This window comes from Chelonia mydas, chromosome 2 (genome assembly GCF_015237465.2).
Source record: "Chelonia mydas isolate rCheMyd1 chromosome 2, rCheMyd1.pri.v2, whole genome shotgun sequence".
NCBI lineage: Eukaryota > Metazoa > Chordata > Testudines > Cheloniidae > Chelonia > Chelonia mydas.
In genome coordinates, this window is record NC_057850.1 from 42,503,016 (window position 1) to 42,530,840 (window position 27,825).

The window sequence follows — 27,825 nt, forward strand, 5'->3', positions numbered from 1 at the left end:
TATGTCTCACTATTTTATTAGGCAAGGAGGATACCTGATCTTTCATAATGAAAAGAAGAGAAGCAAAATGAATAACTATTTTTATGAACACTTGAGTAGCTCAACTTTTATACAAAGTGCAAATCAAATGGTTACAAGCTGTTAGACACAATGACATTTAGCCCCAAAATTCCACTTTTGAGCCCATTTCCCATTTTTTATTAAATGTAAAAATAAAAAAAAAATCAAATTTCAGTCTAGCTTGGCAATGAACCGTGTGGCTGGAAGACATTTTAACATTCATTTGTTAATATAAAATTTGCATAGACTTATAGGTATTTAGAAAGGCATCTTTCAATGTGAGAAAACGCTGCATAAGATCCCCCCACGTACCAAGGATAAACTGTATGGGTCTATCCAAAAGATGTTCATGAGAAATGTGGAATGGTGCCAGCATTTTCCTAAGTTATCCAGGACTCCTTGGCAAATCTGTAGAGAAACACTATCAAAAACGCATCTGAGGGGAGAGTTAGCAAATTTCACAAGAATTCTTATTTTAATATATTCCAGGACCTGTTCACTATCTGAGGGTCACTTTTTAAAAAAACTTCTTAAAGCACCTAAGAATGTTTAAGATGTAAAAAAATACAATAACTTTGCAACTAAAATGTTTACAGTAATTGCATGTGTTATCTGGCTACATAATTCACTTGTCTGCTACTAATAAGGAAAAGAAATCTGCCATGCAATTGTGATGTTAGGCTAACCATCTGATAACACACATGAACAATTATGATTGAGATGAAAATTTAACTTAATATTAGAATCAGCCTAACTAAAATAACATGGGTGCTTACAAGCAAACTGGTACATTGCAACTCAATTAAACAGCAGATATAGGGTTCTCCTGAAAGTCTTGCATTCAGAAGTCCTATTGAAACCAACAGGAGCTCATTGAACACTATTCTACTCCTACATTTCAATAAAGAAAGCAAAAATATGCAGCAACAGCAATCAAGTCTGGCTCACTAGTTGTTCCACAGGAATTGTATGCTTCTATGAAAAAAACTGAGCTGGAAGGGTGGATGGGAATTGATGGTGCAAGAGCCAGAGAGGGCTGTGTCTTACTTAAATTGAGTCAGCACATCTTTCAAATTATTGGACTAGCTGGATTAAGTGAAACTACAATGTACTAAATAAGATTTGAGAAAGATTAGTGATATCCTCACGTCTTAATCATTAAGTGCTAATTCTGCTTCTAAGACGGAGTTATTGTACTCACTAACATTCTACTTGTTTCTTTCAGTATGTTGTTAGTATTAAGTTCAGTAGGGAAAAAAAATAACCAAACCAGGCATGGAGACTTGCATAAACCCTTGTAACATCATGGGGTTCTCTTTCATCATACATATATTTCAGATGTCTGGCTGGTGGGTTTCACCCACATGCTCCGGGTCTAACTGGCTGCCATATTTGACCTCTCCACATTTCTAAAAAGTGTCCTTCAGTCCTCAAATGTAAGAAACCCCATGATTCAAGATCCGGGGGTCTATTAGTGCCATTGTATAGTTCCAGACTTTAGTATCAATATAGAAGTCCACCTGATCATATGTCCTTTGTATAAAACTGAGGTCTGTTGTGGGTAAAACAACATTCAAGTAGTTTTTGTCATACCTGTCAAAAGAAAATTAAAGATGTTCAACAGGTGCTTTTAATATGTTTTAAAAAGACGTATATCTTTCTACAGTCAGCAGTATTAAACCTTAGAGTCCTTGTAAAAACAGCTAATAGATTGCTCACACCAAGGAAATGTATACACAATTCACCCAGACTGTGATAACAAGCAGGACTCTGAATATGCACTAATCTTCACTATGTAATGCAAATATTATAAAAGCGTTGGAGGTGCAAGAAAGGACAGTAACCGTATTTAAGCAATCCTGGTCAATACAAATGCTTACAAATTTTCAACATGAACAGGTAATCTCCTGCAAGCTCCTTCATGATGGAAACAGATGAAGGAGAATTCTAGACAGCTTGGCAGTGAGTTGGACTGCATTGCTAAAATTCTGCACTATCAGGGGTTTTGGTAACAGCTAGCTTGATGAAAAACTAAGAAGGGGTTGGAGATTAAAGGAAAACTGCCAAATACTCTAAAGCCCAAACTGACCTAGTTTAAAGCTGTTGTATGCTGGTGGCAACTGTCTGGAATTAAGAATATTTAAGCCACCATTCCTTTGTGAAGTACGGTGTTTTTGTAGGACACAAATACCTCCAAATTTGTTCATTTCCCCTGCTGGCTTGACTGAAGTACTTAAATACTACTCCTAGAATTAGTCCTATTCTTAGAATACATTCCAGCTGCTGTCGTCATTATGCTTATACACACGTGAGAAAAATGAGGGGTCATACACCAGCTTTAACTGCGCTCAAATTGCAGTAGCAGTGAAAAAAAATTTCCATGTCACCTAGTTGAATTTCTAGTTTCCAGGTCTGTAAGGAGGTTGTTGTAAACAATCCAGGGAGGACTACAGATTAAGAGCTCCTGGTATATGAAAATATTAGTTGAAAATGTCCTTTTAAATGCCTGTTGTAATACCCAATATACTATTAATGGACCTTTAAAAACTAATATTGGGCCTACAACTTCTCCCAAATGCCTAAAAACTAGTTTTACGATTTGTATAGTATGCAAAGTGGGCTAGATACAAAAACATGTGTTTTCCCCCACTCTTTTGGACCCATTTGGAATTTAGATAGAAAAGAGGTCATTTAGAACTAATACAACATTTGCTAACTGTTCACAGGAAGCAGAATCCTGTATGTCTGTGAACTTACTTCTGTTTAGATGACTGTAACTTCCCTGGGTTTTCGTTTCACACTCTCCAGTCGTGTTAGGGGGCGAAAGTTTGTTGATTTCTTGTTTCCTTCTGTATTATTTAATCGGCAGTCTTTCTGTAGGCCTTTCAGCAGCTCCATTAATTCACGCTTTTCGAGCTCTGCTTGCTCCAGCTCTTGACGATGCTGTCTCTCTGCAGCCATAAGGGAGCGCACCTCAGACATCATTCGTGACATCTGACTCTAAAAAGCATGTGTGAAAACAGACTAAAATAAGAGATCATATAAATACATTTCCAATAATGGTGGTATTGAAGCTGAAATGACTACTGTATATAGGAGAAGAAATAATGAAGACCAGGCACAGCTGAAAGAATCTGCAATTTTTGATAAACCACTGAACAAACTTAATTTTGCTGATAAGAGCACAGTTTTCGCTTGCTGTGGCACTCATTTCAAATATTCCAGTCTGCAAGAGCCACGAGAGACAGCGAAAATCCAACTGATCACAGATGTACCACTGGATTTCACTGGCTGCTGGTTATGTTCTGTATCTCAAAACCCAAATGAACATTATTCCAAAAACCGAAAGTGTTCAGGACAGAGCTGTGTGACTTACTTGCAGATATGATCTTCCAATATTTTAGTTCAAATCCAATACGACGAAACCTTAAAACATACAAAGGCTCAACTGTCTTGCGTTTTGATGATTATTTTTTTCCTGTTACAGTATAAAAGCTGGATGAATGGATTAGATAATACATTCTCTCCCCACTGCTTTTTACTTTGGCCTTATCACCACTGGGTTTTGAAGCAAGTTAGAACAGAGTCTGAACACAGCTCTAGCTAAACTGGTTTCGTATGGGGCCCTGATCCAGCAACTGGATCCATGTGGGCAGCAAACCCTTACTTGCAGTGATGTGTCTTGTATTTAAAGCGCCCAGACTTAAACAGATGCTGCATGTTACAATTTGGGGAATACCACTATGTACAGCTTAAAGAACAGGAGTACTTGTTGCACCTTAGAGACTAACAAATTTATTAGAGCATAAGCTTTCGTGGGCTACAGCTCACTTCATCGGATGCATAGAACGGAACATATAGGTACAGCTTATGAATCCTGTTTGATACTGGGGATTCTCTCTGCACATCTGTCAAACTGCAAACTCCATTTGGAATGTGCGGCTTGTTTGCCTTCTTTCTGCTGTCTTTTGTCTCCATATTGAGCTAAAACCCACAAAAGGTGACGAGAAATTCTTGCAACTTGCACAGAGCTAACAATGGAGGGTTGTTCAGCTTTGACAAAGAGATGGCTGCTGCCCCAGGCAAGCCAACTCTGAACTCCAGGGGTGTGGTAACTTAGCAACAGATGTGGGGGGCTGATCACCTGACAAGGTGATGGGTGGGTCACCTGACACAGGGGACTTGAGGTTATTAGAAAGAAGGTCTGTCACCAGCCACTGGAGAGAAAGGAAGCACACTGCTGCAGGGATCAGAGACAAAGACAAACTCCATCATCCAGCCAAGAAGCCATGTAGAGTAGAGGAAGCATCCTGGACACCAGGATCTGACCTAAGCCGAAAGAATGCTCAAGAGTCTGGATAGGTATTTTATTATTTTGTCTAGATCTGTATATTTCCGATACTATCTAAAGTGAACAGTGATTGGTTTTGGAACCTTTGCAAATTCTGCAATGTATGGGTTATTCCCCTTCCGTCTGCATTTTCTGGAGCTGTTTCAAAGTTGTCACACGGCCCATGTTAGCCACATCTCCTTCTCTAGCCTGCTGACAGATTTTCTGCGTCTATAGCTGCAATCAAATGATGGTTCACCTTGCTCCCAACTTTTCTTGACAGCTTATTATTTTATTCCTGGACACAGGAGCAATAGAAATGTTTCCCTCAGAAGATTCTTATACTATACTCAATTTTCTTCATTGTTCAGAAGCATATGGGGACACAGAGCTGTCCTAGATCTCGAGCGACTCAATCAATGGATGAAGAAAGTGAGATTCTGGATAGAGACCCTAGCTTCAATGGTAGCGTCCCTGTCCAAGGGGACTTCCTTGCTTCTGTGGATCTAGCAGATGCATATCTCTACATTCCCATATGACTACACCACCACAGACTGCTGAGATTTATGTACAGCACAGCCTGCTATCAGTACCAAATGCTCCCATTCAGCCCCTAGGCTCTTTACCAAGATGCCAGACTCAGGTCTCAAGGCACTTAACTCTATCTCTTCCTAGACAACCCTTCCAAAACTACAGCATAGTCATTTTAGATTAAATCTCAGGAAAAACTTCCTAACTTTAAGAACTGTAGGACAATGGAACAAACTGCCGAGAGAAGTCATGGAAACTCCTTCGCTGTAGCTTTTCAAAAAGAGGCTGGATAGCCACCTGTATTGGATGGTTTAGACACAACAAATCCTGCATCTTGGCAGGTAGGTAGACTAGATGACCCTTGCAGTCCATTCTAACCCTATGGTTCTAGGATTCTACCCATCATTAGACAGATTCCACAAGGTCCAGAACCTGCATGTTGGTAAAGTGTGCAAGTCCACCCATAACTCAATATTTACAACTACGGGGCCTCATGGTTTCAAATATAGGAATCGCTCTGTGGTCAAGGTCCCATATCAGGTGCCTTCAGGTTTTTCTCCTAAAAGCATGGAACCATTCACCAGAAAACATGCAAGATCAGTTCCCAACCAGATGATGAACTCTCTAAGATGGTGGACAATCCCAGAGAATGTCTGCAAGGGACTTTCCATATGCCTTCCAGACCCACAAGTACTCACAGCCAATGCCAGCCTAACAGGATGGAGAGCACATCAGGGGAACAGAACAGTACAAGGCACCTGGAACCCCATGCGAAAGGAACCAGAGCATTAACCTATTGAGGCTCAGAGCTCTCAAGCTAGCCCAGTGGAGGTTCCAGAACTACCTAGAGGATGAAAATATTTTTATCTGGTTGGCCAACATGACCATTGTGCCATATGTCAACAATCAAGTGGAAACAATGAATATAACTCTACACGCAGAAGTGATGGCCAGAGAACTCCATAAGAGCAAAACACTCAAAAGGATAGCTGAACTAAAAGGCAGACTGACTCACCAGATGTACTATCAACAACTCAGAGTGGTGCCTGAATCAGAAAATCTTTACTAGGATTTCACAGAAGTTCATCCTTCTGACAGTCAACCTATTCGCCAATCACAAGAAGACAAGGCAGCCAAAGTACTTCATCAGGGAAGCAGGCCCCAAATCCCTGGGGATGGTTGTTTCTTTGCACATGTGGCCGCAAGGCCTTCTATATGCCTTCCCATTTCTAAAAAAGGTGATCCAGAAAGTAAGGTAAGACAAGAAGAAGCAAAGGTGACAGTGCTAGCACCACGCTGGCCAAGCAGATGCATGGTTCTCTGATCGGAGAGAACTGAAATTGGAACTACCACTGTAGCTACCAGTGAGACCAGACATCCTTTAACAAGGCCCATTATTCTATCTAGAGCATCTACAACTGATAGCCTGCTATTAAGAAGGAAGCATTAGCCACACTAGAACTATCCTTCAAAGAGATGGAACAACATTCTCCTCCCAGTGAGCTTCAACCCTAAGAGCTACTCCTCTATCTGAACTAGGTTTAGCTTGTGGTATCATTAACAACAAAAATCCAAAGGATCCTGATATCCCACTTAGTCTGGACTTTCTTCAGAAAGGCACAGACAAGGAACCAGCTCCATAGTGCCTGGTGTCAGCTGTAGAGGATGTTGTGAATAGGACATTCCCGATTCCTTGACGGAGAACTCTCAGATATCTCAGAGTACTCTGACTGACTAAACTTGTGGTTAAACCAGTCTTTCCAAAGGCCCTAACTACGCATCCTTTTGGGCCACTGACATCAATATCTCCATTCCACTGATCTATCAAAACTTTTTTTCAGGTCATCATTATGTCTACTAGACGAGTTTCTGAATGGGCAGCTCTAGCCATGCAGGAATGCCACTGGGTGTTTCATGATGACAAGGTGGTACTAAGAATATTAGAATCGTTTTTTGCCTAAGGTGAATTAATCTTTTCATGCCACACAGGAGATTGTCCTCCCTTCATTCTGTCCAAAGCCACAGCTCCCGACAGAAAAGCTGTGTCACATGTTAGACATTAGAAGAGCACTGAAGATGGTGCCAAGCATACCAAATTGACAAGAAGATCAGGCTCCTAGTTTGCCTCCTTTCATCTGAAATGCCAAGGGCCCAGGGTATTCAAGCTATCACTAGCTAGATGGATCAAGCTATGCATTACAAAGACATCAAGGCACACTCCACAATATCTATGATGACTTTGTGGGTGGAAAGAGCTTGTGCTTCCACCGCTGAGAGCTGCAGGGCAGCAATATGGTCATAGGTTAACACATTTAGCAGATACTATAAACTGACTTTCTGTTCTCTGTGGAGGTCTTCTTTGGCAGGAAGGTGCTGCAGGCACTGAGCCAGGAATAGCATTGCCATTTTGAGCAATTAACTCAAGGAGGAATCTTCTATCTCTTTTTTTTGTCTTATTCCCCCTTATTTCTGTTCATTGGTTGTTAATTTCCGTATGTATCAGAATTGTGGGAGACACTGAGCTGCAGAATGGTAAATTTCTTACCTGTTAATTTCCTTTCTGCTAGCAGTATCTTCCACAGTTCTACCCTTCCTGGTTGGCTTCCTAGCCAGGAGACAGTATTTAATTTTGATGGTTATGTTTATAGGCTGTAGCCCACATTGTCTAGCACTGAAGTTACTGTTACTAATCATATTCTACGAATTTTTACACAGCTTTGGAATGAATCATCTGTCAGCAGGCTGGATAAGGGGGCATGGCTCGCACAGGCTGTGCTACCGCTTTGAACTGCCTCCAGAAACTGCAGTCAGGAGGGGACTAGCCCATACCTCTTATAATTGTGGGAGATGCTGCTAGCAGAAAGGAAATTATCATCAGGTAAGAAATTTACTAATTTGTGAGTGTTTCAATTATCACGTGTCTCTAAAGAATTGAAGTGTCTGCTAGAGTGCCCATAAAGTGAAACTGTGAGCAAGGATGTGCTTAATATACTGGGATATCTTGGGGTCAGCACTACTTGTAGGGGCCTAGGGTAGCCGGACCCCTAGATTCCAATTCTCCGAAGGGGTAACTGACAGAAAACCTGTGCCAGAAAGGTCAAGAGAGAGAGACTGTGTTGGAGTCTACTGAGACCCAGGGAAGCTTAAAAGCACACGGCCCCAGCATTTGGGCCCAAAACAGCAGTCTGGTGAGTGTCCAGCAGGGGAGCTTTACCAGGCCACGACACTGCAATTATTTGAAAAGGATAGGTTCAGACCGCTGGACTGTAGGACTGTATCTTCTATAGTGAATTAGGATAACAAACTCCCCACTACTTGAAAAAGCAAAAAAGCTACACTGTTGGGAGAGGGGAAGAAAACAAAAACACATTTCTACAAATGACACTGGAACTTATTTACCTTTAGTTCTTCAATTTCATTTTGCAGAAGACTCTCTTTTTGAACCATATGCCTTCTCTGTGAATCTAATCTGGACTCCATTTCATGCTTTGCCTCCTCCACTCTGCAGATCATTTCTGACCTAAAAAAGTGTATTTTTCCTTTTTAAACCTAACCATTATACCTGTGACTTTTAAGTACCAGAGTGAACTACTGCTGCCAAATAGCCACATCATTCCTGAATACAACTGGGTGAAATTTTTTGACCAACACTTTTTTCCTCAGGAGAAAAAAAATGCAGATTCAGGAACACCAAAAGATTTTGCAAATTCATGGTGATTTAACTGAGTTGCTTCGGTAAAGAAAAAGAAACACTGGAGCAAATTCTCCCCCCAAAATCAAAATGTTTCATTTAGACAGTTTCTAGATTTAAACAGAAAAATTGAAACATTTAAACTACCTTTTCTTTAGAAATTTCCTTTAATTTTATTTAAAAGAATTAAAAAACATTAAAAAATGTTCAAAATTAAAACAAAAACAAAGTTTTTTTTTAAAATTTGGAATTGACAATGAACCCCAAAAATTCGTGATTTGCCCAAATTTAGTCCTAAATTGAAGCTCTGCTATTGTCTTGTGTTACACAGCTCTCCAGAGGTAATATGAGATATTTAGCATGTTTTACCAACAGACAGTATTCTTGCTCAGTATGTACCTATTTAGGGGTTTTAATCTCTCGATAGAATGTGCAAGTTCTACTCCTGGCATCAATATCAGAGATTCTTGGTGCTGAAATCCTATGGCGTTGGGCAGCGATACAGAACTCCAAGATAGATGTTTCTGAAATAATTCCAGAAGCTATAGACTAACTTTTTTGGGGGCTTTGGATGGTTTATTTCCTTTCATCCAAACATATAACTGTCATTTTGATTAATTTTATTTTAAGAGTATATGGTAACTTTGTGCAGTAGTTTAGGAGAAATGTAATATGTTTCTCAAAATACAAAGCATGAATGGGCCTCAGTCTGTGTCATTCCACTTAACCCAAGGAGAATGGAATTCTGAAACAAGGACATAATACAGAGAGCTATAGGTTAAGCTCAGGATAGCATACCATCTAGCAGCATTTGGATCAACACTTGTTGGTTTATCATGGATGTGAAATGACAGTAGTTGTGGGAGAAGGAAACTAGTATCATTTAGTTATTAAACACAGCCATAGCCAAAACTGAAACATTAACAGGTTAACCGTTTGAGTTTTGAGCAGCAGTTTGGCATTTTATTGGTATTGGTATCACTTGTTTCCTGCTGCACTTACCAGGAACTGAACCTGGGTCACCAGCAAAGTGCAGGAGAGCTGGGGCCTCCATTGACCAAAGGAGCAAGAGAGAAGGTACCAGCAGGATGGGGTGGGAAGAGGTACAAAACTGTTGGAAGATCATGGAAATGATAAACTGGAAGAGGGAGAGAGGCAAGAAGAAAGAAGGGAACAGACAGAAGGTAAAGACGTATACTGATAAGTATTAGTAGTTTTCCAGCATTTTAGGCACAAGGACAAGCTTGAACTCGTAGGTCACCAGCCTCTCATCTCTGATAACTTTATAACTGCCAAATATAATCAGAGTTTTTCATCTCCAAAGTGTTTTTAAAATCTTAAATAATAAATCTTACTTCATAATTTGGCTCTGGGTCCATATCAGACTAAGGTAAAAAGTGAAAAGGTTTAATGCACTCAGTCTAGTTCTTTGTAAGTATTTCACGCTTTCATGTAACCATCACATAATTTTGGATAATTGCAATCCCTATTCATTAGAGTTCTGGGCTAATCAAACTAATTCAACTAACTCAGACTAAAAAGTACAGTAAGAGTTTAAAGTGTGTAATGGCTTTTCAAAAATATCCTTACCAGTTAATACCAAGTGATTTACACATTATCGGTTAGATATCAGACTTAAACAGAGCTAGTACTTGGACCTGTCTTTTATGTGCAGTGATTTTAGGCCCAGGTAAAACACAAATACTCAGGAAACAAAAGTAGTATTTTACCGGAGCAGTTCTACTTCTGTTCTTAGCTCTGCTACACAATTATGCTGCGTGTCTTCTGCCCTGAAAATGGTGTAACCACAACCATTAGGGCATTCACGGCTCCGGTATTCACACACTGCCAAATGGCCATCTAAGTTACGTCGTTCAATCTGAACTGGACAACCTGAACAGGAAACAGTAAATTAAGACAATATTAAATCACTGCAATTAACAGAAGCATAGTCCATTCCAGGCAAAAACACCCAAGCAAGCAAACAAACCACAGTGCACAGAACTGATCATATGCAAATATGTCAAAACAAAGTGATTCCCTTACAGCATGAAGAGATACACCTATAGATCCCAAAGCCTTGTCTACATTAAAACTTTTTGCTCAAGTCTCTCATCATTGCTCTAACCCTGGTGGTAACACTAATGTAAGACATGGATAGTAGAAAAAATACTGGCAGCTGGCCTACACTATGCTCCCACCAGCCCTACTCCACCACCAACAGCAATGGTTGGAGATATTAAGATAAATGCCAGTTTAGACAAGGCTTGAGTATCAAAAATTTGGCACCCAAGGTTAGAGAAAATTTGGACCTTGGCAACTTCTCCAAGATTACAGAGCAAATCAACAACAGAGCTGGGACTAGAACCAAGTTCTCTTCACCACTACGCTTGTGCCCTACCTACTAGCAGACTAGTATTTCTCAACCAACGGGCCGCAACTCCTGAAGGGTGGGGGACAAAAGGAATCAGGAGCATTGTGAGGCCATTAAATTTTATTTACCGTTCTAAAGCAAGGGGGGGAAATTTAAAATAACTTAAGGATGTCAAAAGCCTTCAAAGTCTGAGAGATCAAATGTAGTAATAGTATACATTTTTACTCTTACTTTTAGAGTAAATGTAAGTAGGTTGTGCACATTTCTGACTTCAAATAATGGGTTGCCTACCTGACAAGTCTGAGATAAAAGGCAGCATGATCGAGTGCAGTGTATTGCAGACAGGCTGGTAAGGACAAGCAGAAAATATCACCTAGTAGAGGTGGCCTAGCTACAAGCACAAACAAAAATGTGCCATAAAAATCTTGCAAGTGGTAGGTTTCAGAGTGTGTGCACTTCTGATTAAGACAAACACCTATATAATTTAATAAAAATATTTTGCACTTTCAGATCACCTTCCACTGGAAGATCTCAAAAGACTCACAACACCTCTCTGAAAGAGCTATTACTCCCATTTTACAGATTAAGAAACACACAAATGTAAATAACTTGCCCAAGGCAACACATCAGCAGCATAACTGGGAGCAGAATGCAAAAAACCTTATTTCTTGTCCCATATGAAGCAACAAACAGCGGTTTATCAGATATATACTTAGCCCTACCTACACTGGCTAAAGTTTGAGATACCTTCTGGAAAAGGAGCAAAGCAGCAAGTTATAGTGTAATTCTGTTTAATGTAATAAATGTTAAATTGGCCAAAAAGATGGTTCAATCATCACATGCAAAAAACCACAATCAGATGAGTAATAAAAGCTGAATATTAGACAAAATCATACCTTGGCAGAAAGCAAAACCCATGCACTGCTGTGTATTCTGATAAATTAGGGGTCCAGTATTCAAATTCATTCTGGTTAATTTTCACATGAAAAAGGAAAAACTGATGATGGATGACAATCATCATTACAACAGAGAGCAAATCCACTGTCTAAAAAAATTTCTGCAAACTCTCAACCGCTGATCATTGTATTATCTTTTTAATTTTTATTTGGCTCTTTTTTTGTTTTGCTTTGCTTGTTAAACTGAAGTAACCACATTGCAGAGGCCATGTCTGTGTAGGAATGTGCAAGCAGAAGTACCTACCTGCCTGCCTAAAGAAAGCTTGCTTCAATCTTTTTGGTCTAGCATGAATATGGTCTAGAACTCAGAAATTCACAATGTGGAACTCAACAAAGAAGTGAATGCATGTCCATCGCTGCCACCCTACTGTGATCAAGTATGACAGATACAAATTTTCTCAACAAAAGGCTCAACTTTGAACTTTACTCACCAGCATTTGAGCAGGGTATCTGGCTGTATTCACATTCTCTCTCATGTCTGTCTATAGATTCTAGAGAACAAACCATTTCACAACCACGCTCTCTGTTTTTGCAATGAAGCTGAAGTCGATTTAGATCATTTTTCATGTATCTATATACAGAAAAGAGTTACTTTGTTTCTTCTTCTTTTTTAAACTCCTGCAATACTGTAAAAGTGTTTACTTTTGCCACATTTCAGGGATTCTACCTTCCACAAGGAAAAAAGTCAAATGCTCCGTTCAAAATATTTCAACATTCAAATAACTACACTTGATGAAAGGGGGTTGGGAGGATGAAAGCTGTGATGATGGAATATTAAGGTTCAAAATTAAATATGCAAATTAGTTCATGAAGAATGGCTATTGAGAGGTCACAAAACTAAGATTTTAGCACTAACTAGGGCAGGAGTGGGCAAACTTTTTGGCCAGAGGGCCACATCTGGTTATGGAAATTGTATGGCGGGCCATGAATGCTCATGGTTCCTGGCCAATGGGAGCTGCGGGGGTGGCGCTTGGGGCAGGGGCAGCGCGTGGGGTCCCCTGGTTACCCCCTACGCATAGGTGCCAGCCGGGGGACATGCTGCTGCTTCTGGGAGCCACGGCACGTGTGGAGCAGAGCAAGCCCTGAACCCTGCTCCCCGTCGGGAGCTCAAAGGCCAGATTAAAATGTCTGAAGGGACAGATGCGGCCTCCGAGCCGTAGTTTGCCCACCCCGAACTAGGGGCTTGTGTACACTTAAAATGTTAGTGGCACAGCTGTACTGCTGTAGAGCTTCAGTTGTGGACACTACCTATGCTGACGGGACTTCCTCCCCTACAGGCGGAAGAATTCTCCAGTCCACCTAATGGTGTCTACATGGGGACTAATGTCAGCTTACCTATGTGGCTCGGGGTGGGATTTTTCACATCCCTGAGTGACAGTTATATTGACCTAATTTCCTAAACCAGGCTTTAGAAAAATCCCTTCAACAACCAGATTTGTTACGTACCTGTAGAGAGGTCGTAGCACAGACATATCAAGTGCTTGTCTGTCTTCAGGGCAGTTATTGTGATGAACAAGCCAGCCATGTATACAGGCAGTACAGAAAGCATGTTCACAAGGAGCCTGTAAAGGATCTTCTAATACATCTCGGCATATACAGCATAAAAGTCCTTCATTAACATAGCCAACAAAACGCTCAATATCATAACCCATTCTTTTCCACAGACTTTCAACCTGTTATAATGTTAAAACAGCAATTAGTAACTGATTGATAACTAATTATTTAGCACTGACAGAATGCTTGGTGCTGCACGATACCCAAAAGTAAAGAAAGGTCCTGCTCAAAGAGCTTTCTATCTTGAAAGCAGAGACATTGGTAAAAACAGAGAGGATTAACTTAGCAGGTTCTCTCTCGTTTTGAATTTATTACAAAACGTGATTCTTGTGGACATTGTGAAAGATAGCAGTTTAATTCTGCATTTGCACAATGTTTTTGAGAGTATTTAGAGAATAACTGAAGATTTATTCTGTAACTGAAAATTTAAAGATGAATTACAGAAAAATCGCTGTTCAAATGTCAGAACTTGATTTCTGTTTCTTTACCTTTATTTGTATAAAACCCTGCAAATTTGTAAAACAATGTTTTTACTGATAGTATTGAACACCCTTGAGTACTTCTCATCCATATGATTTTATGTATATCTGTCAACCACAGGTAACTTAATTTGATGTATGTTTCTCCTTATACTCGTAAGAAGAACTATTAATAACAACCCATCTACTGAATGAGGTGGGAGTCTAGAAAAAATAGCGTACGATCCTGTATGTACCGACTGTACCATAATGCAGATGCACAAGGAGCCAAATTAAGGTTGCACAGGCAATGGTGCCCTCAGCTCCTGTACATGGCACCACAGCAGCTGCAAACAGCCAAGAAGAGTAACTACAAAGGAAGTTCTGCTTGGACCCTGCAGCCCTGGACTGAAGCATGCTCCGTGCAGGCTGCGAAGTATTCTTGCTGGCTTTTTGAGGCAGCCACAGCCTATAGGTGTTTCCACTTGTCTCATGAGCTGCCCCTTTTTTTTTTTTTTTTTTTAAACTGTGCCCCCTGGGGTTTCTTTTATGGAACCCCCCCCCCCCCCCAGCATCGTGGTGCAGAAATTCAAACCCTATCCCCTGCTTATATTTTCTGGTTTTCATGGGTTTTTCCTGTTATTTAGGCTTGTTCTGGGGCAGTTTTGAATCTTTGGTTTCACAGACAAACTCTAACAAGCCTCTGAGTTTGTGCAAGCTGCAGTTTTTCAAATCATATAACTACACCAAATTTTCATGGTGATGGCAAAAGACACATCCCTGACACCAGGGTGACCTCCCTCCCCGAAAAAGTTTCAAGTCCCTGCTCTAAAGCATGGAGCTACCAGAGCTCCTCAATAAAACAGATGTTTTGCCCATATTAAAAATAGTTACAATTTATTTTTCCCTAACTTCTTTCTAAAAAACGGCTGAACTGTTTTAGCTGAACTTTGCTCAAAAAACAGCCAGAGGCACACACACAGCATAGAAAATTTCAGCCCAAATGGTTTAAGTTTGGAAAAGTTATAACCACCTGAAAACAGGGTCTTAGAATGGAAAGTCTAGGGGGCAATGTTAATTATAACCAACACTGACAGATGTGGAGCTATTCTGTAATTTATGAATACTGTATGTTGACAGGGTTATTGGGATGTTTACTTTATAAATATTTTGGTTCAGTTTAATAAGGACTGTATGGAGCAACACGCAGGAAAGAAATAGAATGGCTTAAGATAAGCCACTTCTCCACAAACTTTTGAGGATTGTTAAGATGAAAGCCATTAGACGAAAAGGCCAATGGACAGCAGAGATCAAAAAGACTGTAGCAGTTTAAAAAGGGCTCTCTCTCAAGGGGGCTCTGGAAACAAACTAGAGTACAAGCACTGGGGAGGGGAAGGGGAGAGGAATCTGAAGAAGTTAGTCCTGTATAGATTACTATCAGGGCATGGTTAGCTTTTATGTAAGACAGAGGTGTGTAGACTGTTTTAAAAATCTGTTTTCTTTAAATGGTTTGTACTGTTAACAATAAACTATACTTTGGCTTGAAGAAGTCTGTTTTGTCACTGGATACCCCTGGTCACAGACCCTTGATAGGAAGGACCACAGGCATCAGAAGTCAGTTGGACTTACTGGGTAAGCATGGTTGATACCGTCTGTACTGTAATTCAGGGCCTGGTCTAACAGTGAGAGAATTGCAGAATTCCACCCTAGGATAGGTAAAGGCTTCAGCCTGACACCTAAGACGGTTGAACTGAGCGAGACCAGAAAGGAGAAAGAGGTGCCGCTAGCCCTGTAATGATGACGTGCTACCAGCTCTGCCCATAAAACATGTGAATTTTAAAAGATCAGTAGCCCTAAAACTAAGTTGAAAGTTATATGAAAGAGAAGTAACAAGCTTCTGTACTTGAGTACAATTCTATCAAGGAAGATGTGGCTTGAGTCTAACAATACTTATTTTATGTAATTAACCATCTTCATATATTTTAGGCTGCACATTTTTTCTTAATCATAAAAAATTACTTTTGCAACATACTCAAGCCTCATGAAACAGTATTTCCTAAGTTGTTCGAATTTCTAAATAAATATATTTATTAATTATAAATAGAAAAATATTTTTTTTACCTTTTAGATTTAATTCACATAAATAGCATGCAGTTTACCACATAAACGCTTTGGAATTATGGTTTTCAGGGGAGACAGCAGTACCAAACCATCTTATTCTATCATCTCTTCATTGCTTTGTGTTACTTTCTACAAGAACACTAAAAAGAAACAGAATCAATTGTTGTGTTTCCTAAGTTACAGATCCCCATGCTTAACCAGCTAGTTGTTGAATAGACTACTGTTCTCATAGCCATTAAATCTAAACTTTAAAGTGGCATGCATTTGAAAGGTTACTTTATAGTATGTTTAACACTTTAGCTTGCTGTCACCCATGGCTCATATAGACTGGAAAAAATAGCTAATAGGTGTTAAATTAATACTTTTTAAAACAATACATAGACTGAGGGCATATCTACACTAGGTGCTAAGTGTTGTTTAAAAAGCATTAATAAAAATGTTTTACCATGCTTTTAAAAACACCCCCTATTTTCCTGGGCCCTGTCCAGACTACAATATATTATTTTTGTTATAATTTTGACAGAAAGCATTTTTATTTTTATTAATTTATATTTTCAGTTGCCCAAAATTATGTAGCTTAAGCATTTAAAAAAATAAATTTATATATTCACAGTTGTGGGAAAGAATGGGGTGGTCAAACAATACTTATTTAATGACTAGGGCTCTACCAAATTCATGGTCCATTTTGCTCCATTTCATGGTCATATGATTTTAAAAACAGTAAATTTCATGATTTCAGCTATTTAAATCTGAAATGTCACTGTGTTATAATTGTAGGGGGTCCTGAACCAAAAAAGAGTTTGGGGAGGGGGTCACAAGGTTACGGGGAGGGAGTTTGGGGGGCTGCTATCCTTCCTTCTGCGCTGCTGCTGGCGGGGTACTGCCTTCAGAGCTGGCCATGTGGCCAACAGCTGCTGTTCTCGGCCACCCAGCTCTGAAGACAGTGTAGAAGTAAGGGTGGCAATACTGCAACCCCCCTAAAATAACCTTGTGACCCCCCTGCAACTCCCTTTTGGGTCAGGACCTCCATATGAGAAACTCTGGTCTCCCCTGTGAAATCTGGTCTTGTGTGTGCTTTTACCCTATATTATACAGATTTCACAGGGCAAGACCAGATTTCACGGTCCGTGATGCGTTTTTCATGGCTGTGAATTTGGTAGGGCCCTATTAATGACAGTAGTTGTTGAGATTCAAAAAATTAAAGCATTTATAAACATTAAAACACAAACTGTAAACATTGCATGTCAAAATATTCAGAGTAAATATCCTTAAATCAAACTCTAATAAGTTCACAAGCAGCATTTTTCTTACTTTGCCTATCTTTAAATTTCAATTACCAATGGAAATATTTGTTGTTCATTTGTGTGTGTACAGTGAAATCAAAACTTACCTATAAAAATCTAATCCTTTCAAGCCTAAAAACAGGTCATGTTTGAAAATGTTAACTAACATTTTAAAATATAATTTTGCATCTAGTGTATAAACAATTTAACACCTCTAAAAACATGTTAACTGCTCATATCTAAAACACATTTTTAATTACTACTGTGTCTATGGTAGGTGCTAAGTGGCATTTAAAAACATGTTAATTAACTCATTGTAACTAAGGCCTTGTCTAAACTGGCAAGTTTCTGCACAGTAAAGCAGCTTTCTGCGTTATAACTCCCGAGGCGTACACACTGCCACGCCACACAGTGCGCAGAAACCCTAACCCTAAGTGAGATATCTTCCATAATGAACACAGCCTGTGGAAAATGTGGGTACGGGAATGATTATAAGACCCCCCCTACAGTGCTGGCTCTCTCCAAGAGCCACGTGTCCAGTGTACAGTACAGTCCTGGAACACTGATTTCCCCTGCCCCTGAGGTTACTCAACATTTTGGGGGCTAGTAGCTCCTGAATGCCTGTCAGGTCAGCCAGCTAGTGACAGGTATGTGAACAGTGGCTGTGTTTTAAACCAGTGGTCTCTGTGTTGCAAACAATACTGCGTCTGTAAAATGTTGCATTTTGGTTTCACAAATATGACTTGGGAGCCCAGCCTCCCTCTTTGTTATCGCTGGCTGAATGGCTGTGCAGAATTAGAAAGTGGCTTTGAATAACTAAAAAGGACTTTCTGTGTGAGGTCATGATGAACTCCGCGGTCAAAAAATAAGAATTGAAGGAGTGGCAGGACAGTGAGAAGAGCGACCGAAAGGAGAACGCGGCACGCCAGAACGAAGCCATGGAGTGGCTCTTAAACGTTACGGAGGGCCAAGCGGACACGCTCTAGGCGCTACTAGCACTGAAAACTGAGCAGCTCTGTGCCCGCCCTCCCCTGCAGTCGCTGTCGGAAAACTCTTTCCCATGTACCCTCCAGAGATCACCAACACACTTATCAACTCCAGGCTCCAGTTTGTACCCACTGCATTCCACTCCTGCCCTGTCACAGTCCAGCCCTGCGGACTACCAATACTGCACTCAACAACCGTCCCTCCACAGTTTAGTCCTGCTGAAGTATAGTACCCGCTGCACTGTACTCCAAAGGACAATGTTGCACCTGGACATACACAAATCTTTAACCGTCCCCGTACCTCACCTCCTCCTGGGACCCTTCCTTCCCCCATCCCCCACAGTGCTGATGTGTTTTTTTGTTTCTCTCTCCCCTCCGGTCATTGTTTTTTAATAAAAGAATTGTGTTGGTTTGAAAACAATCTTTATTCCATTAATTGAAAGCAAAAAGAACCTTACAAAGCAACAGGCAATTGTCTTACACCTTCATAGTGCATTAGTCTGCAACGATCACAATCACCTCCTAGCATTACAAGCACTGCACTCCCGAGCACAGCAACAAATTTTAGTGGCTTTTAGCTTCAAATTGCTGCCTTAAGGCATCCCTGATCCTTATGGTCCTGCGCTGCGCCCCTCTAATAGCCCTGGTCACTGTTCAAATTCAGCTTCCAGGTGCAGAGCCTCAGCGGTCCAGCCCTGAGTGAATCTTTCACCCTTCCTTTCACAAATATTATGGAGCATACAGCACGCAGCTATAAGCACAGGAATATTATCATCAGCCAGGTCCAGCCTCCCATATAGGCAGTGCCAGCAGGCCTTTAAAAGGCCAAAAGCACGCTCAACAGTCATTCTGTACTTGCTCAGCCTGTTGTTGAACCACTCCTTGCTGCTGGCAAGGTGCCCCGTGTATGGTTTCATAAGCCACGACATTAAGGAGTAGGTCTCCCAGGATCACAATGGGCATTTCAACTTCCCCTACGGTGATCTTCTGGTCCGGGAAGAAAGTCCCTGCTTCCAGCTTCCTGAACAGGCCAGTGTTCTGAAAGATGTGTGTGTCATACACCTTTCTGAACCAGCCTGCGTTAATGTCCATTAAATGCCCACAGTGATCCACAAGTGCCTGGAGAACGATTGAGAAATACCCCTTCCAATTAATGTACTCAGTGGCTAGGTGGTCCGGTGCCAGAACTGGAATATGCGTGCCATCTATCGCTCCTCTTCAGTTAGGGAAGCCCATTTGTGCAAAGCCATTCATAATGTCATGCATTTTGCCCAGAGTCATGGTCTTTCGGAGCAGGATGCGATTAATGGCCTTGCACACTTCCGTCAACAGGAGTTCAACAGTTGACTTTCCCACCCCAAACTGGTTAGTGACTGATCGGTGGCAGTCTGGAGTAGCCAGCTTCCACAGTGCAATTGCCATGCGCTTCTCCAGCGACAGGGCAGCCAGTGGGAGCCACGATCGGCCAAACCTGCGGATGTGGCAGGCAAACAAACCGGTCCGGCCCGCCAGGGGCTTCCCTGAACAAGCGGTGGCCCTAGTTTGAGAACCACTGGTTTAAAGAATAACTCCGCTGCCACTCGTGACGTGTTAGTCAGAGTGAACAGCATATTGGTCAACAGTGCAGGATCCATTCCTGCAGAAGAGGCAGAGCGCACAGTACACAAACCGTTGAAAGATGGCGCCAAATGTGGATGGAAGCACAGGTACTGCTGGGATGCGAAGCAATGCATCACAGGGCATTGGGACAGGACCCAGGATGCCCCGTGACCCCCTCTGCCTTCCCACAACCCTTAGCAACAGAAAAGGAAGAGATGCTCTGTGGGATAGCTGCCCAGAGTGTACCTCTCCGAATACCAATGCAAATGCCGCAAGTGTGAACATGCTATTGCGCAGGCAGCTGACAGTGTGAACACGCAGCAGTGGTTTCCCTTCAGCGCTCTCTGAGGGGCAATGTAACTGCCAGTGTTGTAACTTCCAGCGTAGATATACCCTAAGACTTGGTCTTTGCTAAAAAGTTAGGCTGACCCATCTATGTCGCTCAGGGGTGTTTAAAATCCACACCCCATAACTATGAAGTTAAGCCAACCTAGCCCCCACTGTAGACAGTGGTAGCCTTTCGCCTAGCTACCACCTCGCTGATAATAGAACTCCTCCCATTGGTGTAGGTAGTGTCTACACTGCAGTGCTACTGCAGCACAGTTGCAGCGTGGTAGTGTTTCAAATGTAGACAAGCCCTAGGACAAGGTGGATGAGGTAATACCTTTTATTAGACAACTTCTGTTGGTGAGATAGACAAACTTTCGAACTTGCACACAGCTCTTCTTCATGGTAGCTAACACATTTTAAAACAATCCGTTTTCCCAGTTCGGACATGGCCCCAAATAGGCCTTGTCTAGACTAGGAAAACGGTGCTTTTAAGCCTTTGTGTGGACAAGGCATGCTACCTTTTGACACATTAATTCACTGATCAAGGCTGAAAACATTAACATCCCTTTCCCCTGCCACCCTCTTGCTCCCAGTCTAGCCATACCCAGAGAGAAGGTGCAAACGCTACTACAAGTTTTATTAAAAATAAATCTAATTATCAGATTTTATAATACTTATACACAAAAAAGACAACATACTGACTAATGATTTTGGACTTTTTTAAAATGTGGTTGTAGGTATTGATTTCTTTTAAACTGTGTTTTTAATGTGTTTTCTGTGTTTGCAGGCTTGAAAAGCCTAAACTGATTTTTCATTGATTGCCTGTCAGTAATATAAGCAGCAACTAAAAACATTAATAAAAGTAAATATAGAAAATAAACTATATAAATATTCTAGAATATTTTATTTTAAAAAGATGAGCTGGATTTTAGGACAACTCTTTCATTCCATTTTAACTCCATATGATGACACAATTCTCATTTTTCTATCCCCAAAGTAAACCTTTTCATAAAATTCAGAAATGCAACACATGTAAGTTTTTATTATTGAAAATTAATGGTGGGAAGTAAAAAAAAAGTATAAACCACAATGGAATGGAGAGCACTGTCACAGAATAATGGACTACTTACTGCTTGTAGATACATTTTGAGAGATTAGCAACAAACATCTATCCATCATGGTCAAGAAGAGATATTACCTTCCACAGTGGACAAAAACCAATGTTTTTTAAAAAAAGTAATTTAAAAAAAATCAGTTTTTTATTTAAATCAGATTTTTTTTTGATAAAATGTTTGAGGAAAAAAACCTATCTAAAGATAAAGATACATTATAGCTCAAAGATATCTCATCATGGAATAGGGACTATAAATTCTAGTTCTATAGTATGAGACAATATATTTGTGTAATGTTTAAGAAAAGTTTTGTAAATGAGTTCCAATAGTTCTTGGATTAGGGACCCAAATTTATGCAGTTCCACAGGCTTCTGTATAGATTATTTCGGTTAATCTTTCTATCTACCCATTGGGATTCGGTGCTCAGTCTAGAAGATACCATCAGAGATGCTTAGTTTTGCAGTTCTCAAACTTTGGATTTGTGTCTCCAGAGGTAACATGCTTGTTAACACCAAAAATGTTTTTAAATAAATAAATAAATAAATAAATAAATAATGTATAGAGGTGAGAAATAACTGACCTCAACTCTATTGTCCCTGTGCAAATTTGTGTACACATAGTCAATCCCTTACCTCTCTCTAAAAGTGCAAAGTTTCAAAAAGTTCAATGAATAGAAGATTGTTGGGGGCAGAATACATCTGGACAAGGAGAAGAAGTCTGGAGATAAATGTGAGAAGTGAGGGACATATGCTTGTTTTGTTAAAATATTATATGTTTGCTGTTGAAGAAAAAAATCCAGAATACTTAATGTTGTTTTAGTTAAATAAAACAATTGAAATGTCTGTCTGGTGATGTTCGCCTCCTAATACAGAATGGCAAGAAAATCCTCCAAATATTAATGATTAACCTGTTGAATAAGATATATTTATGAAGTCATTGGGAGGTGAACTATCTGCTTCAATTAATTACCTTTGGTAAATGAAATAACCAAACAATCATTCATTTTCTGATATAGCTGTAACACTAATCTGAAAAGTTTTCAAAATAAATCACTGTTTAAAAATGTATAGTGTGTACCTTCTAAAAATGAAACCTACATCTATCTCTGAGTTGTGAAGAATATGTATTAAGGTTATAACAACCAACAAGAATGCACTTTTATGTAGAAAACCATGATTAAATCGAGTCTTCCTGACTAGTGATTTAAATCAAATCCACCCTGTTACTTTCACAGCATGAAACAATGTTACAACTTTCTAGATTCACAGACTTGTTTTTTGCCAAATAAGTAATGTAGAAATTGATAACTGGAGTTCCGCCTCAGATATCCCATCCTCCTATGTTAGGAAAAGCCACTTGAACTGTCTGGATATGGAAGTCATCCTTCAGTGCTCCAGTAGTGCAATTGGTTAACACATGGGGGAGTACTGCTAAGGTTATTAGGACAAGAAGCAATGAGCTTAAAAGGGAGGTTTAGGTTGGACATTAGGAAAAACTTCCTACCTGTCAGGGTAGTTAAGCACTGAAATTAATTGCGTAGGAAGGTTGTGGAATCTCCATTACTGGAAATTTTTAAGAGTTGGTTAGACAAACACCTGTCAGGGATGGTCTAGATCAGTGTTTCTCAAACTGGGGTCCGCAGATCACTAGGGATCCCCGGGGAGACTCCAGGGGGTCTGCAGGCCCCGCTGAGAAACTCCTCCCCCTCCCTCCGAGGCATGCCTCCAGCATGCTGGGGAACAGGCTTACTTGTCCTGGCTCGCTATTGCTCCCAGAAGTGGCAGGCACGTCTCTGCGGCCCCTATGTCAGGGGGCCAGGGGTCTCCATGCACTGTCCCCGCCCCGAGCACCGACTCCGCAGCTCCCACTGGCCAAGAACTATGGCTAATGGGAGCTGCGGAAGCAGTGCCTGTGGGCGGGGCAGCACAGGGAGGCCCCCGGTCCCCCCACTTAGGAGCCGCAGCCAGAGGGATGTGCCAATTGCTTTTGGGAGCATTCCGAGGTAAGCGCCGCACCCCTCACCTGCTCCCACACTTCAACCCCTGCCTGAGCCCAAAGCCCGCAACCCCTCCCATACCCAAACTCCCGCCCAGAGGGCATGAAAGTAAAATATTTTAAGGTTACAGCATTTCAGCTTCTAAGTCTTAAAAAAGGTCGAATTTAATCCATCTAAGAGGGGTTTTGTTTTTTAAATTTAACTGCTGTTTTTTTAAATGGGTGCCAACAATTAATTCAACCAATGGGATCAATTTCTCTCTCAGGATAAGTATGTACTTTATGCTATCTTTTGCTCCTAATCAATAAGGGCATTAATGACATCTCACGTTTTAAAAAAATACTTCTGAAAATTATTCTAAAATAAATTAGAACACTACCCCTAAAGTGAACCAAACATGGAACCCAATTCTGGAAGGCGCAGAACACCCTGTATTTCCACTTAGGAAAAAGGGAGTTGAAGGTGCTCAGCAATTTGCAGGGTTGAGAGCTCCTGGAATGGTACAGTAGCTGTAATTATGGCACCTTAATCTAATCACTCAATTCATTTTTCTTCTAAACTTTATTTATATTAAATGTTTTTCTTTCAGTGCTTTTCATTTATACATCTTAATGTGTTTTTACAAAGGAAACCAAGTGTCCTTATTCCCGTTTTACACATGGGGAAACCAAGGCCAAGACGATTAAACTATCTTGCCCAGAGAAGGACAGTGGAAAATCTAGGAAAAGGACCTCTTCACCAAACCGCTTTGAAACCTTTTCTTCAAAACACATGCACATATTTGACTCCTTTTCTGGAGGGCATCATCTGGAGCATTAGTACCTTTGGAGCAGAGACAATGAACATTGGTAAAGTCAATAAACTACTTATGTACATTTGTGTTCTATTATCCGTGGAAAGAAATGGAAGAGTCCATTTCCTGATGTAATTTTGAAAAGTGACATTTCTGAACAAGGGCACTTCTGAAGCTGATTATGGGTATACTTTAGCGCTAATGACACAGGCCCAATGGAATGGAGATTTTAGACCCCCATTTATTATTGCAGAATAAATTAAGAATTTAAATTCAAATTTACGGTCAGAAAAACTTTAGCTTTTAGTTACTTAATTTCATTCAGTTTTCTATTTGATAAAACAAGGAGACGTGTCAATGTATTTTTGAGAGCATTATTTCAACTGAAACTACCTCCTGAAGGTGTTTGGAAAGACAGCTTTTGAATCCAAAACATTTGTGATCTTAGAAGCAGGTTCCCAGAGCGCTCAATGGGAGATTTAGAAATATATCCAAATCAATGTTTTTAATACAACAAATAGACTCTATACGGAGCTAAAAAACAAGGCCAGTAAGTTAACATGAATTTACAAGGTCACAGCTTTATTCTTCCTGTAAATGGACACTAAAGCAAAGGATTACTCCAAATCTTATGTTCAGATCAATGCAGTCAAAAACAATACAATATTATGTAAAAAAAAATTACAGCTGAAGTCTGGTAAGGTCAAATTGCTTGAATTGATGAAACATACTTATCTAACTAACTGAAGTTATATCCAGACCGTAAGATGCAGTTTAGATTTTTAAAAAAAGCATTATTGCAAGCAAGTGTATAGTGCTGAGAAACAATCAAGTTCTGATACCTAGCCTAACAACTATATTTCTAAAACCAGAATTTATTAAAAAGAAAAAGTGACCATTTTTAAATCTTCTAGGTAAACCCAATGTGAGGATAATTGTAATATTATATTGAAAGAATGTGTGCCAACTAGTCAGAATATTGATCCTTATTTATAGTCATTGCTCTCAGTATGCTGATATCTAAATGTGGGATAATAACCCAAAAATAAGAGACACAAGAGAATAGTTAATACAGGAACTTTAAGATGACAAATCATTTATTTAGAATAATATTTCATAATTCTTTATTTTTGACTTACATAATTTATAAGAAGGATAAGAAACTGTGGGGAACTAGTGTCAAGTTTTGGTCTAAAATGAGGGCCAGTAAAAGTGAATTTGCTGTTTTTTTCCCCCCTCAGGACTAACGGTCTTTCCTCAAGACTCAGTTTCTTTACACTTTCGTCATTGGTCAGGAATTCTAAACCTCTTATTTTTGTTGGTCTCCTTCGGACTCTGGCCGATTTGTCCACATCTTACTTAAAGAGTGGTAGTCCAGAACTGGAGACAGTACTCCAGATGGGACCCCACCAGTGCCAAGTAGAGTGGAACAATAACCCCCTGTATCTTACGTATGAAACTCCTATTAATACACCCCAGAATTACATTAACCTTTTTTGCAATTGCATCACATTGTTGACTCAATCAATTTATGAACCACTATAACCCCCAGATTCTTTTCAGCAGTACTACTGCCTAGCCAGTTACTCCCCATTCTGTAGCTGTGCGTTGATTTTTTCTTCCTAAGTGTAGTACTTTGCACTTGTCTTTACTGAATTTCACTTTGTTGCTTTCAGACCAATTCTCAATTTGTCAAGATCATTTTGAATAATAATCCTTCCTCAAAAGTGCTAGCAACCTCATAAGAACATAAGAATGGCTATACTGGGTCAGACCAAAGGTCCATCCAGTATCCTGTCTACCGACAGTGGCCAATGCCAGGTGCCCCAGAGGGAGTGAACCTAACAGGTAATGATCAAGTGATCTCTCTTCTATCATCCATCTCCACCCTCTGACAAACAGAGTCTAGGGACACCATTCCTTACTGATAACACCATTCCTTACCCAACCTCTCCCATCTTGGGGTCATCCACCAATTTTATAAACATAATCTCCACTCCATTACATGATTATCTATTCAATAATTACAAACATTACAACATTTCCAGCAAAGTTGATACTTAATTTTCAGTATATATGAAAAAATAAAAATACCACTAAAATTTAGAAATCTGCAAAAATCAAGATGGGTATATAACCTTCCACTATAAATAAGCATTTAAGAATGCATTTTTTAAAATTAGACTCATTGTTTGCTATTTTCCAACAACTAGAGTCAAAAGCAAGATTGAACCTGGCATGCACATATTTGACACATACTACTTTTACATATTATAAGATAAATACAAATTTGTGCAGTAAAAATGTGAATTCAGTAATCCTTCTGAAACAATTTACAGACACTTCTTTCCCGAAGGGAGAGAAACTATGCTTTAAAATGAAAACTTGGTTCTGTATGAAGTGTCACTAATTTCACTAATAATCCCAAAATGAGAAGTGCTCCTCTCTGCCAACACTTGCTTAAAGAGACATCACCAGCTGAACTTCACCCCCATACTGCGATCTAAAACTTTTCTTACAGTTGTGAAAGGTGGAGACTAGCAATGTTATTGCCATACTTCAGATTTTGTTTTTAGCTGTTATTCATTTTAAGGCCAGATTGGAAGCAAGGTGTAATTAACAACATTTCAATTAAGTTTAGTTACATACAGGTAACATTCGATCAATTTACACAAACTGAATGGCAGTACAAAGGGGAACACATTCTTATATGCTACTACAGAGGAAAAAAAAGATTACACTTTAAATGCAGATTCTTAAAATTTAAATTAAATGACATAATAAGTAAAGTTTTTAGAAGTTAATGCTCTTACCTAAGTGGGTGAGACACTGATGGATCTGGAGCAGAGCTAACTGACCACCAAGGGGAGGAAAGTCAGGGATTTGGATGGACAGATGCTGCCAGTTTTCTCGCTGGCAGATATATAGCTCGAAGTCACATCTCCACCTCCGACCTCTCGCTGACTGAATCCCCCGCAGGCCGCTGCCAGAGAATCCCTGGCGACGAGCCGTTATTCACCGGGTCAGCCCCTCAGGCGCCCGCCTGGCCCTATACCCCGCTCCTCCCGCTCCATCCCCGGCTCTTGGCCGTGTCACGCTGGCTTCAGGGGCCACTGCACGCGCGGCATCCCCCGCTGGGGATGGGATCCCGCAGCTCCACCCCCCTCCCCCGTAACCCTTGGAGATGGTCCCCACCACGCACGGTTAACCGCTCCCCGTCCCAGAGACCCACTTACCGCCCAGCCCGGCGGCACCTCACACCACACACACTCTCTCGGTTCTCAGTTGGTTTCCAAGCACCGCCGCAACGGCAAGCGGCAGTGCATTTTGCGACTGCTATTGCTTGACGGCTGCTTGTCACACACCAGGGATGACCCCGGCAGGACCACCATACTGTGGGTGGCAGCATGCGCATGCGCAATGCAGCACCCAGCAAACCCGTTCAAGAGAGGGGAGAGGCCAGTAGGCACGCGCGAGTGCAGGATAGCTGGCGGAGTGAGGATGAGTGACAGGAGCATGCGCGGTTGAACTATGGCCGGTGGGAGGAAAGGAGGACGCATGCGCTGTGTGGCAGGTGGCTGACGGGAGCCGGTGGCTGCGGCGGGACGGTTGAGTTGAGCGCGATGTGAGTGGGGCGGGGGAGCTCGGGTG

General features: G+C 40.7%; 2 protein-coding genes across 5 annotated transcripts in view; one reads left to right on the top strand and one right to left on the bottom strand.

The window, feature by feature from the left end:
- LOC102931261 (RING finger protein 151) lies at window positions 1–27,668 on the bottom strand. Of its 2 annotated transcripts, XM_027829899.3 has the most exons (9): window positions 27,411–27,668; window positions 26,988–27,171; window positions 16,076–16,215; window positions 13,389–13,615; window positions 12,374–12,513; window positions 10,343–10,505; window positions 8,321–8,441; window positions 2,818–3,060; window positions 1–1,653 (listed from the first exon to the last, which is right to left on the bottom strand). In XM_027829899.3, exons 4-8 carry the CDS (start codon window positions 13,592–13,594, stop codon window positions 2,824–2,826), a joined length of 867 nt encoding a protein of 288 aa, XP_027685700.2. In that variant the 5' UTR covers window positions 13,595–13,615; window positions 16,076–16,215; window positions 26,988–27,171; window positions 27,411–27,668; the 3' UTR covers window positions 1–1,653; window positions 2,818–2,823. The 2 variants fall into 2 exon arrangements, with proteins under 2 accessions (XP_027685700.2, XP_027685701.2); XM_027829900.3 differs by lacking the exon at window positions 26,988–27,171 and having other exon boundaries at window positions 27,411–27,606.
- RAD54B (RAD54 homolog B) overlaps window positions 27,647–27,825 on the top strand; it is a 122,789-nt gene continuing 122,610 nt past the window's right edge. Inside the window, exon 1 of one of the 3 annotated variants that reach the window (XM_037892286.2) lies at window positions 27,647–27,799. The gene's annotated coding sequence lies outside the window, so the exon portion shown is untranslated. The remainder of the gene's footprint in view (window positions 27,800–27,825) is intronic. The other 2 variants (XM_043539348.1, XM_043539346.1) reach the window with 2 other exon arrangements.

What these genes read in the sequence shown, in the direction of transcription:
- LOC102931261 (XM_027829899.3), bottom strand. Translation starts at nt 13,594, where the DNA reads ATGGGTTATGATATTGAGCGTTTTGTTGGCTATGTTAATGAAGGACTT. An exon ending in GATACCCTGCTCAAATGCTG is followed by an intron (nt 10,506 to 12,373) that starts GTGAGTAAAGTT and finishes TTTCCTGTTCAG; the next exon opens with GTTGTCCAGTTCAGATTGAA. An exon ending in ACAGAAGTAGAACTGCTCCG is followed by an intron (nt 8,442 to 10,342) that starts GTAAAATACTAC and finishes ACACTTTTTTAG; the next exon opens with GTCAGAAATGATCTGCAGAG.